Below are 22,094 nucleotides of genomic sequence, written 5' to 3' on the forward strand. Positions count from 1 at the left end.
CACATAGGCTAGGCCGCCATTGTTTCGATGCTGGAGCAGCTGTAGTCAAGAATGTCTCCTATGCGATTGAGGTGTTTTGTTGTTGGATGTAAGAATGAACATAGCATAACATATCCGGAGCGATAGGCCTAACGTTACTGGACACGGCAGTAATGGAATGGAGAGTGCACACTTTATTACAGTTCATCTGAGTCGTTTTACGGATATAAAGTTTACCAGTTTATTAAGCGCCCACTGAAAAGCTGTGTATATATTTGTTTACTGTTAGTTGTAACAAGTGTTTCTGTTTAATTCGCTGTGTATGTTGATGATAATGAAAGGGAGAGAGAGAGTTTATGGATAAGACTTTAATGAGCACTTCTTATACTGTGTTTATTCAGCCCTTGCAGTGATTTTCTGGAGTAAAACTGACGCTTCATCTTATGTGTGATGTACAATAAACTTCATAAAAATCATCAGTACATTTTTGACCATCATTCGGACGCGGTCCGCTACAACAGGCTTGTACTTATAGTGGATAAAAGCAAGATGAAAAATAAGTTATAACCGTAATTAAACTAAACTATACCTGTTCTATCTCCATACAACATTTATTCTCTGTGGGCATTATTGTCCGACTCCGGGTCGAAATGAACACCGCTACTGGGAGTTTCTGTTTTGATATTATCATTGCTTGAGATGAGATTGTCCTGACACTGAGCACGAGCTCGTGAGGCTCCGCCCCCTGTGCCGGCAGCAGCAGCTCATTTGCATTTAAAGGGATACATACTAAAACGGTGCGTTTTTCTAAGCCTCAAAAAGTGACAATTTAAACATGCTGTAAAAAATGATTTGGGGTATTTTGAGCTACAACTTCACATACACACTCTGGGGACATCAGAGATTTATTTTACATCTTGTGAAAAGGGGCATAATAGGTGCCCTTTCAAGAATATCTCTGCGTCACTGAACCCGTTTACTGAAGGATTGTGGGAAGTCACTCGTTTGCAGAAGAGCCATAGTGGCAGGCAGAAAAAAGGAAGCCACACGCAGTGAGATTGCACACCAGTTACATAACAGCTTCAGACGGATGTGAGGTAATGTTGAAATAAATCAACCACAGCTGGAGTGAAGCAGCCCCTCAGCTCTTCACTTCACTCCACGCCTGTCTCTAAACTTCTTTATGAGTATGATATATAGTAAGTGTCAGCAAAAGAAAAACAAATCAGGCATTTTTTAGAAACATTAACCAGATGTGTACTTGAGCAACATGTCCTCATCATCCAGATCTCATTTCTTGTACCTGGCCTCTAACTTACACAGAAATGGTGTTCATACTTCCTGTAGGTTCAGGACCAATAAAAAAAAATTCAGTGAACTCCCAACTCCATTTACATCAAGATAGCCAGAATAGAATAAGACTATGAATATGCAAAACATATAAATTCCTCCTCTCTTCCTTCTCTGCTAATGTCCCTACTGCTAAAAAGACTTACTACCTCAACTAAACCCACTCTAAATCCAGCACATCTATTAAAGGGATACTTCAGGATTTAGCATTAAGCTTTGTATTAGTAGAAAACCTGTAGTATTTTCGAATTACCGTGCTTTCCACACTCACATCCCCCTGAGATGAGAGATTTATGTATTTTTTGTCTGGAAAAAATCCTCCGATGACGCAAAAATCGTCATTTTGCATCATCGGATGATTTTTTGGCCAGAGGCTAAAGACTACAGCCAGTAGTAGGGGCTGTCCCGCATGTTTTCAACCCGCCCATAGAGGGTGGGATCTCACTCACAGAATTTTTTGGAAGCTAAGCTAGCAGGCTCTTGTTCTGTGGAGAAAGCTGAGTAGTAGGAGTTACCATCCTCTTTTTCCCGGACATGTCCGGCCGTCGAGATCGTCCAAAATGTCCGGGATTCGGCTTTTGCTTTCTGCAGTCGCCATTCATTGTTTACATGCACACCTTTTGTTTCAATCTAACTGAATTCATTCCGATTGGTGAATCTGAATGTAGTGTTTACATGAACGCTAAACAAGTGATCGGTTGATGTGCGTTTTAACATTGCTAAGAAAATTCCCGCTCCTCCGTGAGAGATACGAGACCGGTGCGTCTCAGTAATCACGGCACCGGCCATTATTAAACATAATGAATGGCGACTGTAGAACGCAAAAGCCTAATCCCGGACATTTTGGGCAATCTCGAAATCAGACTCATCGCGGAGACTCACTAGTAGCCTAGCCTTGTTATTTTAAACTGCGCTCTCTTACCGGTAGGCATGGCTTGGGAGTGGCCTCCTAGGGCAGCGAAGCAAGTGCATTCTGGGAGTTGTTGTCTTTCATCCACATAAGCCAAAAATACATTTTCTGGCTTTTCTCAGTCTAGAAAGCTCCAAATTCAAAAATAATTTCACATTTCTTCTACATAAATGACCAATTTTAAATACACATTCATCTTTCCAGAGGTGAAGTATCCCTTTAAATTACAGTCTGATATCCCTTCCTCCATTCATTGCTAAAACACTTCAACCAAGTCTCTACCGTTCTTGCACAGAACAACCTCCTGGACAACAACCAGTCTGGTTTCAAAAGCGAACACTCAACTGAGACTGCCCTGCTCTCAGTTATTAAAGCTCTGAGACTGGCAAAAGCAGCTTCCAAATCCTCAGTAATCAACTTGCTGGATCTGTCTACTTCTTTTGACACAATTAACCACCAGATCCTCCTGTCAAGCCTCAAGACAAAGGGCATCTCAGGAACCGCACCCTAATGGTTCAAGTCTTACCTCTCATGTAGGTCCTTCAGGGTGTCGTGGAGAAGTGAGTTGTCTAAGTCGCAACATCTAGCTACTGGGGTGCCTCAGGGCTCAGTGCTTGGACCACTTCTCTTCTCCATTTACATGTCATCACTAGGATCTGTCATTCAGAAACATATTCTTTTCTATCCCTGCTATGCTGATGACACAGTATCCGACGTTAGCTGCTCGCATCTCAGCCTGCCTGAAATACATTTCTTGCTGGATGAAGGACAACCACCTTCAACTAAACCCTGCAAAGACAGAGCTGCTTGTGGTCCCGGCCAACCCAACTCTACATCACAACTTCTCCATTCAGTTCGTCAACCATAACTCCATCCAGGACAGCCAGGAACGTTGGAGTTGTGACTGATGATCAGTTGAACTTCACAGACTACATTGCTTGAACTTGCCTGGTCCTGCAGATTTGCCCTATACAACATTAAGAGAAGCAGGTCCTTCCTATCAGAGCATGCTACACAACTCCTTGTCCAAGCTCTTGTACTATCCAGACTGGACTATTGTAATGCTCTCTTTGCAGGACTTCCAGCATGCACTGTTAAACCTCTGCAACTTATCCAGAATGCTGCAGCAAGAGTGGTCTTTAATGAGCCGAAGAGAGCCCATGTCACACCTCACCTCATAAACTTGCACTGGTTGCCAATTGCTGTTCGCATCAAATTCAAGGCACTGATGTTTACCTACAAAACAACCACTGGCTCTGCACCCCTATACTTAAACTCACTACTTCAGACCTATGTTCCCTCCTGAAGCTTGCGTTCTGCAAGTGAACGGTGCCTTGTGGTGCCATCTCAAAGAGGCACAAAATCACTTTCACGGACATTTACCTGGACTGTTCCAAGCTGGTGGAATGCCTAACTCAAACCATCCTGCTGAGTCTTTAGCCATTTTCAAGAAACTGCTGAAGACATCTCTTTCATCAACACTTGACCCATTAATACTAACACTTACTATTCTACAGTATATCTATTTAAAAAAAACAAAAAAAAAACATACACAAACCTTGCGTGTATTGTGCTAGACTAACTGGGACTGGTCACAGCATTTGCATATTGCAGCCCTATTGTTAGTTTGATTGCTTATATTGCTCTCCTCATTTGTAAGCCACTGTGGATAAATGCGTCTGCTAAATGACTAAATATAAATATCATTGTGTTCTGGAAGCACATGAGAAGTTCACACTACCAAATGCACTCCATAAATAAAAGAGTTTCAAAAAAGATCATGTTAGTACCACAGTTTTTGGGCATGTATGATGGTAGTACCATAATAATATTATTTTATATACCTTATATTTTATATACCTTAGAGCAGTGGTTCCCAAACTTTTTCTGCCAAGCCCCCCTTTTGTAGAGTAAAATATTTTCAAGCCCCCCCACCAACTTGGATTTGCCGCATCCAGTGTAGACCGCATCACTGATTATAATGGGTTCTATTTGCTTTTTTCGGGTCCCGCCACTCGAGTCGGGTGTAGACAAGTTGTTTCAGTAGTTGTGAAGTAGATTCATCGTCTGCTTACGTCTACTTGGCACTGGCAGTCCTTTTTAACAAACTTGCCCATGCTTTGGAACCCTTCATCATTCATTTATATTATTACACAATTCTCTGCAATACTCAATTTTGTGGTCTGTTTTTGCATGAGAAAAACCGCTACAACTGATAGCAGTGCGCTCAAGCAGGTACTGAGAGTCATCTTGAGGTAATAAAATATGTCAAATTAATACTTTGTGTTCAATTATTTACTTATGTGGCAAGTAGCCATAAGTAGCATAAGCGGGATAATTTCGCAGTGTATATATCAAATTGAGGTGTAATATCATATCGGTTATCAGACGAAAGTTGATATTTAAAAACTTGCATAATTTAATAACACTGTTATATGTAATCTTTAGCAAATATCACAAAAGATCTCTCACCCCAACTTTACTGTCAACTCTATAGTATCCGGTAAACAAATGCAAAACAAAAAAACACAAATAAATCAGTCTGAAGAACAATTTTCTTAAAGGGATAGTTCACCCAACAATGAAATTTCATTGATTCATTGAGTGAGTCATTAATTACTCACCCTCATGTCACTCCAAACCTATTACTCTCATCTTCGGAACACAAATGAAGATCTTTTGATGAAATCTGAGAGCTTTATGTTCCTCTATTGACAGCTATGCAATTACCACTTTGACACTTCAAAAAGTTCATAAAGAGATTGTAGAGCTGATCCATGTGAAATAAGCGGTTTATTCCAATTTTTCTAAAGAGACTTGATCACTTTATATGATAAACAGATTGAATTTAGGCTTTTATTCACATAAACATTAATCAGCTCACAAATCAGTAGTGTTAAACGGAAGCTCAAGTATGTTCGCTTGATGTGCGAGAACTAATGAGGTTAATTCTTGTGTTACGCATCACGTTTGAGCTTTATAAGAACCAATGAGGTTCATTCTTGTGTTACGCATCACGTTTGAGCTTTATAAGAACCAATGAGGTTCATTCTCGTGTTACGCATCATATTTGAGCTTCTGTAAGAACCAATGAGGTTCATTCTCGTGTTACGCATCACGTTTCAGCTTCTGTAAGAACCAATGAGGTTTGTTCTAGTGCGTCAAGCATGTTCGGTTTGGCTTCAGTTTATGTTTGCTGATCAATGTTTATATGTGAATAGAAGGCTAAATTAAATCTGTTCATCATATCAGCAATAGAGTCTCTTCAGAAAATGTGGGCTAAACCACTCAATTTATATGGATTATTTTTACAATCTCTTTATGAACTTTTTGAAGCGTCAAAGTGGTAGTTGCGGAGCTGTCAATGTAATTAATGACAGACTTGTCATTTTTGGGTGAACTATCCCTTTAACCATCCTGAAATGGAACAAGATGATCTTCCAACTCACCTTAAAAACCTTGAGCAGTGTCTTCATGTAGAGTCCACGGATGCCAAAAGACAGACCAAAGATGGCAGGAACAATGATGAAGACCAAAAGCAGTGTGACCCACAAAGTGAAAGAAATGCCCAAGAGCATGCATAGCAGATTACTAAAAGGAGAAATAAAAGGGCCCATTTTTTTTTTTTTTTTAAGTTTCTTTCAGGAAGAAAATAAATAAATTGGGAAAGGGAAGTGGACTTCGCACAAGCCAACTTTCTCAAGCACTTTTAGGGTCAAAGTCTCCAGAGCATGATGTGGAATGAGTCCGTAAAGAAGACTGGTGACATTATAAAGTCTTTTATATCCATTGGTGTACAACTGGATGACGCAAACACATCTTTCGATGTGTGGCACTGCCCAGAGGCGATTTACTTCGCTTTTAATGAATTATACATTGGCAACTTTGCAACTTCAGATCCCTGTAGACTCACAGAACATGACAGCTCTTCCCTCAGAGCTCCGAAATGAAGAAACCTGGAGAGTGTGAAAGAAAACACATACAGGTAAAGGATTACAGTTCACTCAAGTACAACCTTATTCAAATACCTATATCAAACAGATAGTGACGCACCCACCAAAGTAAACGCAACTGGTTGATCACAAAGCCAAACAAAGTGGCCTGCATTCAGTAAAAGCTACACTGGGATCTCAAACAAGGAGATATTTGAGCTCATAGAGCTCCCACGAGTACAGTGGTGGGAGACACACTTACATAACAGAGAAGAGAAGAGAAGAGAAGAGAAGAGAAGAGAAGAGAAGAGAAGAGAAGAGAAGAGAAGAGAAGAGAAGAGAAGAGACTAATGCAACTAATGTCAAAATTTTACTCTAATAGGTGAACGTATCCAGCCAAAAATATACAAGTAATCGCAAACTTTTGAAAACAAGATTCAAAGTGCAAGTTTTTGAAAATGATACTGTTATTATTGTCTCCGTGTAAACTACAAAAACGTGAACTTGTGAACAGTGACCTCATGCGCATGCGTGTTCAGTCTATAGACGCGTAGTGTTTCTTTACAAAGTGACATACAGCATACACCGTTTTCAGTTGTTTTCGCAGATCCATGTGTGAATCGGGTTCTTTTTGACAAGTTGTCGCCTGTACGCAAAAAAAAAAAAACGTGAAGGAAAAACTTGTACACATTTAGTACATCATCGATGTGTAAACATTAATGTACCCTAAAACAATTTATTTATTTTTGGTAATCGAAATAAAGCTGAAATAAATTATTAAATTAAATATATAGATGAAAGAAATATTAGATGAAAAACTGAAAAGTTTTAAATGTTGCTTAAAACTTGAACAAAACTTAGAAATGCTGCCTTGGGAACTGACTGAAATAAATTTAATGACTTTACTGACTTAATAAAATGGGAATAAACTTCATTAAAGCTATATAGAAACATTTCAAAATATATATATTAAAAACAACAAAAGCACATAACAAAATTAAACAAACGAAAATATAAAAGATAAATTAAAATATTATACTAATAAATAAAATAAACACTATACTAGTATATAAATAATACTAACACTGTCTGAAGAAAACTGATACAATGAAGAGTTTCACTGAAGTAAATTTGAAGCACTACTAAACTATGCAAAGTAACCTGATTACCGGTAATCACTTTTTTTTAAGTCTTGACTTATTTTTAATTTCATTTTTTAGAAAATGCATGCTGTTAATTTGATTAAATTACATGTTAAAATGCATTGCTTTAGGTTAAAAGAAATTATTTATATATATATATATATATATATATATATATATATATATATATATATATATGTGTGTGTGTGTGTGTGTGTGTGTGTGTGAATTTCAAAAAAACAATTTCACTGGCTGTTTAAAAAAACAACTTTAGAAAAATGAATGGGGGAAATTCATTTGACTTGTCAGCTAAATATGACAGACGAAACTATCCATATTATAAACCTCAAATATAATTTTCATTAGTTAAAAACAATTCTTAGAAACGTAGAGTAAAACTGATCAGTTTCAACAGTACTCGACTAGCAGCAGTAGCCTAGTAATGAAGTACAATTACTCATGACAAGTACTTACGCATCATGTTATAATCTGTTGTGTCGCTGTTAAAAAAATAGAAATACTTGATCCACTTGACTAGATGACTTTATGATCAGGTAAGTTAATCTCTGCCAGCTAAGCTTTCAGCTAGTTGGTTGATGAACAGAGGCGGATGGTCTGATATATATATATATATTTTTTGCCTATCATTTTACACAGACATGCCGCTCATCCTAGCATCACGTGTGCTGGTATCTATAGAAACACTTACTCTGCGCTTTAAGGAGCTGCTTCGTTCTCAAGCTGAAGGCGCGTTTTTATCGGGCTCACCCGACACCGGCAGAACAGACTGTCACGGAAAGGATGCAAAACAGAAGATCCGCATGTCGTGAGTGACGTACAAACTGACGCGTGTCCGTGACCACACCAGTAAGGAGTAACGGATTTACATGCGGCAGACGGATACTTTCCACCAGGGGGCGATTAAAGCATAGATATGTATATGTAGATTTCAACATTCGACCGCTCAAGACCACACGTCGGCGAGCCCGCCATGTTGGAACGGTCAGCGTGTCGTCAAGTTGTGAAACCGCCGAGGGATAACCTTTCACTGGAGAGAGTGTGTTGTTTTGTGTGTTTTATATGTATTAACTCAATATTACAGGTTTTTACTACGGTACTTTTTAAGGTTTTACGTTTACTATGGTAACGTTTTAATGTTGTGTTACCTGACGTCTTCATCTTGTTAATTTAGCAAAGTCATCTGATATGCATGATGTGTCTAATTACGTTTTCAGACGCTCAGTCAACTTGCTCTCGAGTATTCACGGAGCGGCCGTTTCGATATGGCGGATAAAACAACCTCTAATGAGGTATCTATGTGTGTGTGTGTGTGTGTGTGTGTGTGTGTGTGTGTGTGTGTGTGTGTATATATATATATATGATTTAAGTTCAGTAATTTCACTTAAATGACAATTAATAGGTCATTTTCATTGCCATTTAAGTGAATTTACTCGAGCTTGATAAAAATGATCATTCTAGAAGAAAATTTCAGATGGCACAGAGGCTTTTGCATCTGAACTCTTCATATATGGCATCGATGTTCAGAACACTCAATGGCCCTAGATTTTTTTAAATGTTGCTACTTAGCCTAATCACAAACATATGTGTTAGCGCTGGTAAAAGACAAGTAATAGGTTATATGTGATCACGCTGTCTCTGTGCTGCTTCCTCTACAGGTTGGAAACTAATTCACATCTGAACAATGACACCGAGAAACTCCAATAGTATTTCATGTAAAATGAACATTGAATAAATTAAATGGATTCATTATTTATTTTCTTACCAATTACAGGCAAATTCCAAGCCTCACCCCCTACCAGAGATAGTCTTATTATTTATTTGAAAACAGTTCAGTTGAGAAATCCACCTGGTGGTGCTGCAGGACTGTATTCGATGCCAATTGCAGTACAATTGCCATTATAATTGCCCCACAGACATGATTATGTCCTAATAATCATAATGTTAGCTAAATAACATAATACCTTTTGGTAACACTCCACGATTCACTGAAAATGTTTCAACTCATCAGTAAAAAGAAAGAAAAAAATACTCAAATCATATAAACCAAATGTTTGTTGTGTGAAACTGTATTCATATGTGTATGTGTTTTGACTTGACGTCACTTTATTGTGAAATCATATCCAGTTTCACAATGATAGAAATAAAACAACCTCCAAATGAACTACAATAGGCCTAATGCATGTGATTATCATAGCTAAACACATATGTGTAAGGTATGTAAACCAATGTGCCATATAATATGAACCAGTGAAAAACACTAATAATAAACATAATTCTGTCATGACAACTCTTGGCAACTCATGACAACTCTCGTGTTTGGTGTGGTAATGGATATGGCAATGTTAATGTATTTTTGGAACAGATCTGCTGCTGCTGTTATTCATAGTTTACAGTCACATGACTGTCGTGGAGTCCTGGAGGGCAAAATAGCCATAGAACTTGCAGCACAAGCATGTCAATTTTTCATCTTAAAAACAAAAATATGTGAACAAAATGCAAGTGTTGGGCACTTGTGATCCATGCAGCAACTGCTGCGGCTGCAGTATTTCAATCACTAAAACCAGTGTTCTAAAACGTATCGTTTTGCCCTATTTTTATGGAATTTACGTAGAAAGGCTGTTAGAATTAAAGTCCCCCTGAAGTCAATCATTTTATCCCTTAAATCTCACCTTTGAACACCAAAATGACATATTTAAAAGTTTTGTTCTTGGAAAAAAGAACTACACCCTTGCCTCATTTAGTATACGCAGTTCTATAAATATGCAAATTAGCCCCGCCTCCACTCACTCACACCAGCTCAGAGATCCTCTCGTTGACGATCACACGTTGACCTGATTGGTTACAAGGTAGTTTGTGACGTCAGAAACACCAGCGATTTTAAGCTGCGTTTTTGGTTCACTGCGGTTTAAAGGAGAAAATACTCAGCAATAGTGTTGACATGAATTTGCACATGGTTTGTCTTAAAGCATATTAAAAACACATAAACAAACAACATTAAAATCTTGATTTTCACCACAGGGAGACTTTAAAGGGCTGATCAAGCAGCATACATGGAGGGTGAACCGATGCCAGGCTAAGCTGCTTAAACCATATTGGTGCAACCCACCCTTAAAGTGCCTTAATGTCCAGTGATATTAAAAGATCAAATTCAGTTTATACCTTTTTGATGATGAATACTATACAGGCGAGAAGATGAGCCCGGAAAATTAAGGCAACGCATTTTCTTTATAATGGTTTTCGATGGGTAAAATAGCCTATGCATCATCAAAAAGGTGTATATTGAATATAATATTTTGTCTTACTACATTACTACAAACCTGGTAAAAAAGACTGGCAGGCAGCAGAGGAAAAACTTGTTTTGCCCTCCTATAAGCAAGACTTCACGTGACTAATTGCTGCTGTTGGTTATTACTGCTGCTGCAGAGCAAGTACGGGACTTGCTACTGCCAATACATGAGACACTGCTGTGAGCAAGACATGCAGCTTTACAATACATTAATTACCTGTAGCAGATCTGTACAGGTGGAGCTGGGGAAGGTGGAGGGCTTCTGAAAGTGCGATGCAACTGCAACAGCAAATGCTGACTAAGTGTTTGAAGGTTGAGCAGCGAGCTCATTGGCTGTACTGATACAGCAGGAACCAATCAGCGGATTGAGTTAAGGACCTCTCAGCCTGCGCCATGTTTCATGACAGAACTTTGTATTTCTGCACAAAAGTATTGCAGAAATAATAATATACACTACTGTCCATGTTTTAAATGTTTTTGAAAGAAGTCTCTTATGCTCATCAATGCTGCATTTATTTGATCGAAATTACAGTAAAAACAGTAATATTGTGAAATATTATTACAATATAAAAATAACTTTTCTATTTTAATATTAAAATATGTATTCCTGTGATGGCAAAGTTGAATTTTCAACTGCAATTATTTCAGTCTTAAGTGTCACATGACCATTTTAAAATGCTGGTTTGGTACTCTAGAAATATTTCTTATTATTATCAATGTTGAAAAAAGTTTGCTGCTTAATATTTTTGTGGAAACTGTATGATGTGTCCTTGCTGAAAAAAGTATTAATTTCATTTAAAACTTTGATTGGTTGTAAAAAATAAAATAAAATAAAAATCGTATTGAAATTTTCATTACAGACAGACTGGCATACAAGAAAGCAAATTTTGTGGATAATTCCACCCACCCAAATCCTGACGTCAACCTTTAATCAGGACACTAGACTGGTCAGCTGGGAAGCGGGACTTCTGACCTCTACATGAAGGCTAAACCGGAGAACAGAGCCTGGCCACACTGTTTTCTAAGGAAAGGTTCATCTTTGAAGTGACACAAATGATGCCACTGTTGACCTTTAAATGTTAGGGGGGGGGGGGGGGGGGTGGAGCTCTGTGATATAACTGTTTTGGGGTAGGTAAGTGGGTGTGAGAGCTTGTCTGAAACCAGTTGTGGGGAGTTTAGATCAAAAGGAAACCATTCTTATTACGCTACACACAGAGGAGAGAGAGAGGTGGCTTATAGGACATTAAATGTGCTGTGATTGGCCACTGTGCATTGAAAGAAATGATGAACAGACCAAACCGAAAACTTACACATTCAGTTAATCACAGATGAGCAACTCTACCACAGATCATCCAAACAGGTGAGGGCAAAAAATCATCACAATACAGTTTGGTAACAGTTCACTATAATTTGTTAACATTAATTATTATTAATGCATTAGAGATCAACAATACTTTCACAGCTTTTATTAATAGAGGTTAATATGAATTTCTACATGTAACACACTGTTGTATAAATTAACACAAATGTATTATGAGCAAACATGAATTAACAATGAAAAATAGTATTATGAAAAAAGTCTCTTATGTCACCAAGGCTGCATTTATTTGAAATATCATTACAGTTTATAATAATGGTTTTCTATTTAAATATATTTTACAATGTAATATAGGCTATGTCTGTGATGGCAAAGCTGAATTTTCAGCATCATTACTCCAGTCTTCAGTGTCACATGATCCTTCAGAAATCAATCTAATATGCTGATTTGACAAGAAACATTTTTTATTATCAATGTTGAAAACAGTTGTTTTAATATTTTTTGTGGAAACCAATGCATTTTTCTGTATTGTTTGATGAATAGAAAGTTTAGAAACTGCATTTATTTATTTAGAAATAGAAATCTTTTGTAACATAAACGCCTTTACTCACAGTTTTGATCAATTTAATGAATCCTTGCTGAAAATATATTTATTATTCATTTAAAAAATGTAAAATATTAAAAATATTAATTAAAAAACTTTTGAATGGTAGATTAATAAGTACTGTAATAGGTTTACATTTTTACTTCTATACTTAAATATGCATTTTATTGCTGAGTTGTTGATTAAAAGTTTATAGAAAATGTATGAACAACAGACAACAAGCTGTCACTTGTTCAAGATTTTATCTTGACTGTGAGGTTAGGAGAACTGCAACAGTAAATTATGATTATAATATGAAATAAGAATTGTGTTTTGATTTTTTTAAATAAGTTATGAACATTATTTTATTGAAGTGTCCAGTTGAAGATTGTTCTTGACTTTTAAGTTGATAAATACAGTATTTTAGTAAAAATGTAGGCCTATCATTCAAATAATGCTTAATTTTAAAGCAAGCATTCACTATTTGAATAATACATTTTTACTTAAATACTGTAAATACTGTAACATAAATACTGTATTTATCAACTGATAAGTCAAGAACATTTGGTACCATAAAAATAGCATGTATTAAAACTATTATGTCACTAGTACTTTTCAATAATTGTAGGCTTTCTTATTTGAGATACAGTGACTTAATATAATTTTTTTAATTGCCTTCAACTCCTTTAATGGGGTCAACTGTAATAATACTTCTTGTATTAAATTCAATATAATGATCCGGTCTTTCTCAATATAAATACATTAATATTACTGTTGGCACATATAAATGTTTCTTAGATTTGTTTTAGTGTATGACTTATAAAGGAAAATGCAAAACTTAACTCAATTTTATAAGTAAAGCTGGTTATAATAATTTGCACAAGATAAAATATATTTGTTCAAATGAGGATTATAGAAATGGTCATGTTGGTGTAAAATGTGATGAGAATATTGTTGATTCATATTTTCTATAATAGGTGCATCCTTATTCATGTATTTATGAACTACTGTATTTTATACCATTTAGTAGTACAAATAGTGCAAGTAGTGTGTCTGAAAATGAATTGGTTACCATGATTAATGGGTTACAATGACCTTCACTTTAGAATACTGATCAAAATAATTAGTAGCTCCTTCTGAAAGATGTAGTAACACAAGTCATTACTATTTAAAACCTTACAAAAACCTCAAAATGTATTCAATGACTTCAGTCAATATTAGAGAGTAATCATGCTTTTAACTTTAGAATACTGATCCAAATCATTAGTAATTCCTTCTGAAGGATTTGGTAATACTTGAGTCATTACTAGGATAACCATTACCTTCACTTTAGAATTAATTACATTATGCATTATTGATGTTAATTATGAACCTGTAGTAGTTCTCTGATATAGTAGTTATTGGTTAGCTACTGTAATAGTGAACTACCGCATTCAATTGAGTGCTATTACTTACTAATTCATTAATCAGAGTTTCTTGTTAGTTAATAGTAGTTACAAGAATGTTAATAGTGTGTTACTCATTTCCTCCTGTGTAATTATTCATTAATGACAGAACTGTATTCCAAAGTGTTACCTAATAAACTTAGTATAAGTGTATAGTGCGTTAGTTAATACACGTTAAATAGAATTAAACGTGTATTAACTTTTTAAAACTGTTTTTCAGCATTATCAATCACAATGTGGATCCTTCAGAAAGTACAGGCGGGAGCAGAAAGTCTTCCGATGCAGATTAATCATCTCATCAGCAAACATAAAGAGGAGATTTCAGCCAAGACCAGCATCCTCAATAAACTGCACTGCAACGTCCTCACACCTGATAAAATTCCTGACTTTTTTCTGCCGCCCAAGCTGACCAAGCACAGCCTCGTGGCAGACGCTGAAAAAATTGTGCAATGTCTGAACGAAGAAAAAAAACTTCTCAGCTCAGCAAAAACATCATTGTCAAGACCTGGTACTGCCCAGCCACTGAGAGCGAGTCTAAACAAATCTACAGCAGCCTTGAACAAACTCAAACCCATTCCATATTCGCTGAAATGCTACGAGTACGGTTTATTCGAGAGTCCGAACACGCGTCGCAAAGAGTCTTTGTTCCATTCGACACTTACCAGTTACACACTAGAACGAATGATCAAAACACCCAAATTTTCCTGTCGAGCAGTGCTGAAAGCGGCCAGCACTGAGAGTGACACGCCCTCTGCCGACTCCTCCCCTTATTCCACTCCTCCACCAATCAGAAGAGAGGATTTCACCAGCGAACAGCCATTGTCTGAAGATCCAGTTCAGGAAGATATTCAAGCCTCTAAAAATGAGAAAAATAAAGTTCACTCCACTCCTGACAAAAAGTCCATGTCAAAAGTGCATCACCAGGCTAAAGTTATTCAAACATCCCATTGCACCAAACTAGCCCCGCCCATCCAGTTCCCATTGGACATGCTGCACTGCCAGGAACGCTTCCATCAGGAACACGTGCTTCCTCTTCCTCAGAGAGGCCGAGTGCGCATTTCCGCCTTCAGGTCCAGTGCGGCCAGGTGCTCTATGACAATTCGCATCCGCGTAGTCTCGGTGGAAGGCTTAAGAGATCCTGGTGACCCTCGACCTTTGTCCTGCAGCTTGACCCTAAGCCTCACCCCAGGCAAGCTGCAGAGGCAACACAGCGCCAACATCAGGAACTGCCGCAACCCTGTGTTCAATGAAGACTTCTTCTTTCAGGAACCAGAGGAGCAGCAGGGCATTCTGGGAGATCTGGCCCTCAGACTGAAGGTGCTGGATAAGGCCTCAGGATTGGGCAGAGGAGTGGTGCTGGGAATTGTCATCAAACCTCTCTGTCAGCTACTGCCACTGTGAGACACAAGCATGCTCCATATTTGCAGTTTTCCCCCAAAAAAAGTGTCATTTTGACTGTAATAGATCCCAGTTTGTAGTTCTAAATTAGCAAGTATTAGTGTGTTTGAGCCATTAAGAAATTCTATGATGTACTGACATCATGATCAAAAATGATCTGGTTTATTGATATCGCAAACATGTTGCGTTCCCCTAAGAAACTTTGCATTTGCTAGTTAAGTCATCTTCATTTATATATAGCGCTTTTAACAATGTAGATTGTTCCAAAGCGGCTTTAAGTGTTTGCATTAACCCAAGAGACTTCTGTGAGAGAACACAAACGCATTGAAACGCATTTCCTCACATCACCATGTCCCCAAAGCCACTTAAAGGCAAGCCTACAGGGTTAGCATAAAAAGCTAATGCCTGCTGACGCTGCAGGGTTTTTTTTTGAATGGATGTCAATGGAGGAGAGGCTTCACTACGCTGAATAAATAGTTTTTTGGGGGAAACGGCTTATCATTTAATGAATCATCTGCCCATCGGCTAATCTTCAACATGTTTGCGCTTAATCATTCATTTTGGATTTATCTATTTTTAGAGTTTACACTGAAAAAAGTGCTGTTTTATAAGAGAAGTCACAGACAATTGCTTAACAGGTATGATTCAGTTTACGGCACTTCTCATTCATTTCTGGTATCCGCAAACAGTGATTGGCTGTAAAACATCTCTGAATGAAATTCAGTGATGTCAAGGTTGTAATGTGATTGGTTATCAAGGCACACATGATCACACAGCCGGAAACTTCATCTCTGGGAGCCTCTGCTGCCACCTTAACCTCAAGAAGAGGCACAGCGAAACCCATTACCAAGTTCAGTCGATAACCGGAAAACCCATCTGCAGAACCCATGTAGAGATAGACAGTTGGACCCCTCTAGTTGCAAATTGCAAAAGTTGCTACTCAAAAGTTGCAAACTTTGTTTTTTTTACAGTGAGTCAATCCCCTTTATGGTTCTGGAGAATTCCACCATTGGTATTATATCAAGGCACCCGTGGCTAGTGCAACACGACCCAGACCTATCCTGGACCAGTCCTGAAATGAGTCCCAGGATGTTTCCATCAACTTCCTCGACCAGTACAGCCACTTCCGGGGAACTCGACGTCCATTGACAGCCCTGTGGAACAGCAATCTGTGGATATTCCAGTCTGCTATGCCCCTTTCAGTGACGTATTCTGTCCCAAAAAAGCATCGCTGTTGCCTCCACACTGGCCATGGGACTGTACCATTGACATTTATATTGGTGAGCCAGTGCCCCATGGCAAAATCTTCCCTATATCACTTCCATAACAGATGGAGGAGTACATAGAAGAGGCTTCTTCTTTGTGGCAAAAAAGGATGGAAATCCTTTTTGTATTAACTACAGTATTAACTACAGAGCTCTCAACAAGATGACCGTCAAATTCAGGTCACAGCTGAACTCTTGTTTATCCATGTGTTCCGGTACTATCGAATCCCAGAAGACATTGTATCAGACAGAGGTCCACAGTTCATCTCCCAGGTATGGAAGGCCTTTTTAAACTCCTAGGTGTGACCGTAAGTCTCTCGTCAGGTTTCCATCCTCAGTTGAACGGGCAAGATGAGAGGAAGATCCAGGAGATTGGGCACTTCCTGAGAACCTTTTGCCATGGCCTCCAGAACTCTTGGAACCAATTCCTAGGCTGGGCCTAATACAGGCAGAACTCTATTTGTCAGCCTGCCACCATCACTGGACTCAATCCCTTCAAGTGCATACTCAGCTACCAGCCTCCACTGTTCCCATGGTCCGGGGAACCACCTGATGTCCCATCAGTCGATCATTGGTTCCGAGAGAGTGAGAGGGTCTGGGACGCTGCACATCACCATCTGCAGAGAGCAGTGTGCAGACAAAGGACCTAAGCAGAAGTCTGGGGAGGCGAAACACCAACATTCCAACAGGGACAGAAGGTTTGGCTCTCTACCTGTGACATCAAAATGAACCTGCCCTGCAAGAAATTGAGTCCCAGATACGTTGGCCCTTTCACCATCACCTGTCAGATCACCTCCCAGTCTCCTACCAGTTAAAGTTAACTTTGCACTACAGAATTCACCCTTCATTTCATGTCTCCCTGTTGAAACCCTACCACTCACCTGTGTCTGTTTCCTCCACAGCGGATTCCATTGATTCTGGAGGATGGAGCAGTTTACACAGTCTATAGGATCTTGGACTCCCGACGCCGTGGTGGCCGTTTAGAGTATCTGGAGGACTGGGAGTGCTAGGGGCCAGAAGAACATTCATGGGTCTCCAGGGATGACATCCTAGATCCAGCCCTCCTTACCACCTTCCGTGAGACTCACCCAGATCGTCCAGCATCTTGAGGAAGAGACTGGACACCGAGACGTAGGGGTCCATGGCTCTCAGGAGTTGGGGGGGGGGGGGGGGGGGACTGTCAGGCTCACCATCAGCCAATCACAGAGGTCACAATTATCAGAGTACTGATCACCCGCACCTGCTTCACATTCCCTCATCATCTCCCTCTGCATTTAAGCACACACCCCACACAGTCTCATTGTTTGGTCTCGTTGCAGTGTTATTGCAGTGTTACTGACTTTACACCTCGTCGAGGTGTGTTCTCAGTCATCCACTCGTTCATCCATCCACGATCTCCAATCCACCTGCAATACCAAGACTGTCATTGTCTTTCAATTATTCAACACCAAACTACCATATCTGTCCGCAAATACTCACCTGCATTACCTGTAGCTCATCTTTATTAAATAAAGAAACAACTCTTGATTTTATCTCTGTCTAGTCTCTGTTCCGTAATCTTTTTTCAAATATATTTTCAGCTTTCACTTTCATTTTTGTTTTTATAATTTAAAGATTTGTAAACATTTTAGTTAACAATAACAACACTGGTTTATTCATTAGATGTCTGTCACATTCAAAGATTCACTCACCGATGAATGGATTCCAATCATTTCTTTCATAGGCTACTCCACTCTTATTGGATAATATTGTTAGTTCATAACAAACGAAAAGTCTAAATTACCTTGGTGGGGCATGTTGTCACACTAAGAACCTGTTTGACACCGATTTGAGTGTCAGAAAAATACTAGATAACTTTTTATTTGTACTACTTTGTCAGACAAATACTACATTACAGACTTTTATTACAGACAAACATATATATTTAATATGTAAACTGGGAGAAAAAAAAATTATTTCATGGCTTTTCAGGTAAAACTACACAGTAAAACAAATGTGGAAATAAGATGTGACAAACTGCCCCAATATCAATGTGACAATTTGCCCTTGTTCATTAACTGAATACAATCTCTGAACACAAGAGGGCGAGTGTGAGTTTCTGTGTCACATCTCAGCTTTGACTTCCTCAAGCACTCTGACTGCGATCTTTACAAAGTGTTTGACTAATTGAGATGATTATCACAAAGGTGTACAGTGTATGAACTTTCTTTTCCTCTCTCACACACAAACACACACGTTGCAGGAGTGCACATGTTGTAGGGCCAGTGTTAAGCAGATAGAAAGAGAGTCCTAATTAGTCCAATAAAAACCCAAGTGCCTGCTCTAATAGAAAGATAAATGTGCAGGGAGGCAGCACAGGACCTTTCCTTTAACTGCTGTCAACAGCCAATTAACTCTAAATGAGCAGTGTGTGCATCTCTGAACACTCATCAGACACTGGCTTAAAAAATGAGACTGCACGCATGGACACACACACTCAAACACACACATAAGCACGTTCACTTATATAAACGGGAACATTACATAGACTTCTACTGGTAGCTAGTTACTGTATATATTTAAGTACTGCAACAAATAAATGGTCCTTTCACAAATAAAGAACAAATATTTACTTTGTTGTCTTCCCAAAAGGAGTTTTTTTTTTTTTTTTTTTTTTTTACAGTTTCTTATTACAAATGGTAAACTTGAACATCACACTGCAACCAGTCAAGGGAGAATGGGGCAAGTTGTCACAAGGTTTATCTCAGGAACTATGAGGTTTTGAGACAAAAGTCCAATTAATTCTTAAATGCATGTTTTCTAGCAGTGGTTTTGTGCTTTCAAACATTTAGTTTAAAACTCTCTTAAGTTTTTTTTTTTTTTGTAAAAGGTAACAAATTTATAATATCATCATATTTTTTGCTGTAGCTGTTGATAAATCAAAATAATAAAAACCACACTGAGATACATTTAGACAAAAGGTCAGTGAATAATTGAAGGCAGATGTTAACTAAAAGGTTGAACTGTATGCTTAAAGATATTTTTCATAAATGTCAGGCCAGGGATGGTTTAAATGTTATAAAATATGATTTATTAATAATATATAATTTAATTTTATAATTTTTCAAAATATAATTAAGTTCAAAATATGTGTGTGTGTGTGTGTGTGTGTGTGTGTGTGTGTGTGTGTGTGTGTGTGTGTGTGTGTGTGTGTGTGTGTGTGTGTGTGTGTGTGTGTGTGTCTCATAACTGATTTTCATATATTGTTTAAAGGCCATTTATAGGTTGTTTAATGGAATATATATGTATTGTGCGTGTCTATACAGAATTAATAATAATAACTTAAACATTGAATTAAAAATTAATTAAAAAAGCAATAATAATAAAAAATAATTTAAAAACATTTAAAAACATGGTGTCCCCAGAATGTGTCTGTGAAATTTCAGCTCAAAATACCCCCCAGATCATTTATTATAGCTTGTAAAATTTGCCCCTTTTTGGGTGAGAGCAAAAACGCGCCGTTTTTGTGTGCATCCCTTTAAATGCAAATGAGCTGCTGCTACACTTTTCACATTTCTGGGTTGGTATATGCACCGGGGACCCGATTATAGCACTTAAACACGGAAAAAGTCTGATTTTCATGATATGTCCCCTTTAAAAAATATTTACTGTAGTAAAAAAAAAAAAAAAAAGATTTTTTAATTACTGTAGTAAGACAACTAGTCCTTGTCTCCCTATACAGTTTTTTAGGACACCTGAAAGTTGTGAAAAACTTTCAAAACTTCATAAAGGCCTTAAAAACACTGACACTATGGCTTCAGAATTCATGGAAGTAATCAGAGGAAGTAGTCAAGCCCCAGACAATCTGCTATATTGAGCACCATTAACACGGGACTTGGCTGCATCTAACAATCCTTGTTAAAAGGACAACCTCCAACCATTTCAATTAGCCCAGAGGGCAGTTCGAACGTGGCTGTCTTTTATTCGTGAATCACTAAGAACGAGAGAGATTTAGTGATCAGCACTACAGCTCTGGTGACCTCTACTCATCTTTTGTTAATGCATGGCAGATGAGCTTTTTATTATGAGTCGGTGACTTATGGCTCGAGGTGTGTTGAAGGGGAAAGGCAGAAGGCACATGCCAAGTAATGAAGCTCAGCCCTGAAAGAACAAATCAATGTGATTTCATTGAGCTCCAGCACCTGAGAGCTGCCATGAATTAAAAGCTACAGAACAAGAAACTATACTGTATAATGTCTTTAAGATCACTTCCAGATACTTGAAGAACTCAGTTTTAATCAGTCTACCAATATAGTTTCTAAATCTGAATACCTGTCATTTTTACTATTTCAGACAATACAAGCTCTTGTGTTACAGGGGTCATCGGATGCCCATTTTCCACAAGTTGGTATGATTCTTTAGGGTATTCATGTAAAGTTTGTAACATACTTTGGTTAAAATTCCTCAATGGTTGTGTAAAACATCACCCTTTTTACCTCCTCAAAAACAGCTCTTTTCACAGTGACCCGTCTCCTTAAATGATAATGAGCAACTGCTCACCCCACCCCTCTCTTCCATGGGACATGTTAGACAAGACATGGATTTTTTTTATTGTATGGTGGTTGTGTCCACACACTGCAAAGATACATATATATGCAAACACCATATAAAAGTGAATTTTGCATCCAATGACCCCTTTAAAGCTAAATTAGTAGTAATATTGGTTGCAGTATAATGATGTCTCAAACTAAGGGATTGTTGAAATTTGAGGGAAAAAACACAGTAAATACAAAGTTCTGTCATGAAACTCTAGATGGCGCAGGCTAATAGGTCCTTAACCTTTATGCTCGTAATCACATCATTATCTATAGGGCACAGCTGATTGGTTCCTGCTTTATCGGTAGCCAATGAGCTCACGTGCTCAACCTTCAAATACATCTGTAGCATTTGCCTTAGCACTAGCAGTGAAGCGCGCATTCAGAAACCCTCCACCTTCCCCAGCTCCACCTGTATAGACCTGCTATGGGTAATTGATGTACGCTATAGATCTTATGTAGCCCCTCCCCTTTTCAGCGCTGCGCTCGTTGTCTTTTGTCTTCCAGTCTGTATTTTCACAGTGATCTTGCGTATTTATGAATGAACAGCTCGTTTAAAATCTTTTTTAGAAATACTTTTAAAGACAATTTATTCCGCTCACTGTTTTTTAGTTTAAAAATTAAAAATAATCATTCTAAAAATGAAAATAAATTTTAAAAAAGCAAGTAAATCTATACATAAAGATATCTGAAAATGGCCAAAAATAAAGGATGAAGGCATAGTAAAAAGACGGTCAATGTAATAAAAGTAAACATGTTGAAGTTTGTAAGATTTAGCAAAAATTACCCCCTTGGAAAATGCATAAAAATGTTAAAACAAGTACTATTCAAAAGTGTGGGATTGGTAAGAATTTTTTATGTTTTTGAAAGGTCACTTATGCTCAACAAGGC

At 37.9% G+C, this 22,094-nt stretch overlaps 2 protein-coding genes across 3 annotated transcripts in view; one reads left to right on the forward strand and one right to left on the reverse strand.

The window, feature by feature from the left end:
* Window positions 1–8,351, reverse strand: part of LOC307173148 (glycerol-3-phosphate acyltransferase 4-like) — a 58,407-nt gene extending 50,056 nt beyond the window's left edge. Inside the window, exons 1-3 of one of the 2 annotated variants that reach the window (XM_079896016.1) lie at window positions 8,023–8,351; window positions 7,788–7,813; window positions 5,689–6,195 (exon numbers count right to left, since the gene is read on the reverse strand). In XM_079896016.1, coding sequence (XP_079752142.1) covers window positions 5,689–5,856 — 168 coding nt within the window. In that variant the 5' untranslated portion in view covers window positions 5,857–6,195; window positions 7,788–7,813; window positions 8,023–8,351. The remainder of the gene's footprint in view (window positions 1–5,688; window positions 6,196–7,787; window positions 7,814–8,022) is intronic. The other variant, XM_079896015.1, reaches the window with a different exon arrangement.
* Window positions 8,352–11,895: 3,544 nt separating this feature from the next.
* LOC307174208 (C2 calcium-dependent domain-containing protein 4C) lies at window positions 11,896–15,550 on the forward strand. Its single transcript, XM_079897930.1, has 2 exons — window positions 11,896–11,980; window positions 14,187–15,550. The coding sequence occupies exon 2, from the start codon at window positions 14,201–14,203 to the stop codon at window positions 15,365–15,367; it is 1,167 nt and encodes a 388-aa protein (XP_079754056.1). The 5' UTR covers window positions 11,896–11,980; window positions 14,187–14,200; the 3' UTR covers window positions 15,368–15,550.
* The last annotated feature ends 6,544 nt before the right edge of the window (window positions 15,551–22,094 follow it).

The sequence above is a fragment of the Squalius cephalus genome (genome assembly GCF_949319135.1).
Source record: "Squalius cephalus genome assembly, chromosome: 16".
Taxonomy (NCBI): Eukaryota; Metazoa; Chordata; class Actinopteri; order Cypriniformes; family Leuciscidae; genus Squalius; species Squalius cephalus.

Bases quoted from the DNA above. Each gene is read 5' to 3' on its own strand.
- LOC307174208 (XM_079897930.1), top strand. From the start codon at position 14,201: ATGTGGATCCTTCAGAAAGTACAGGCGGGAGCAGAAAGTCTTCCGATG.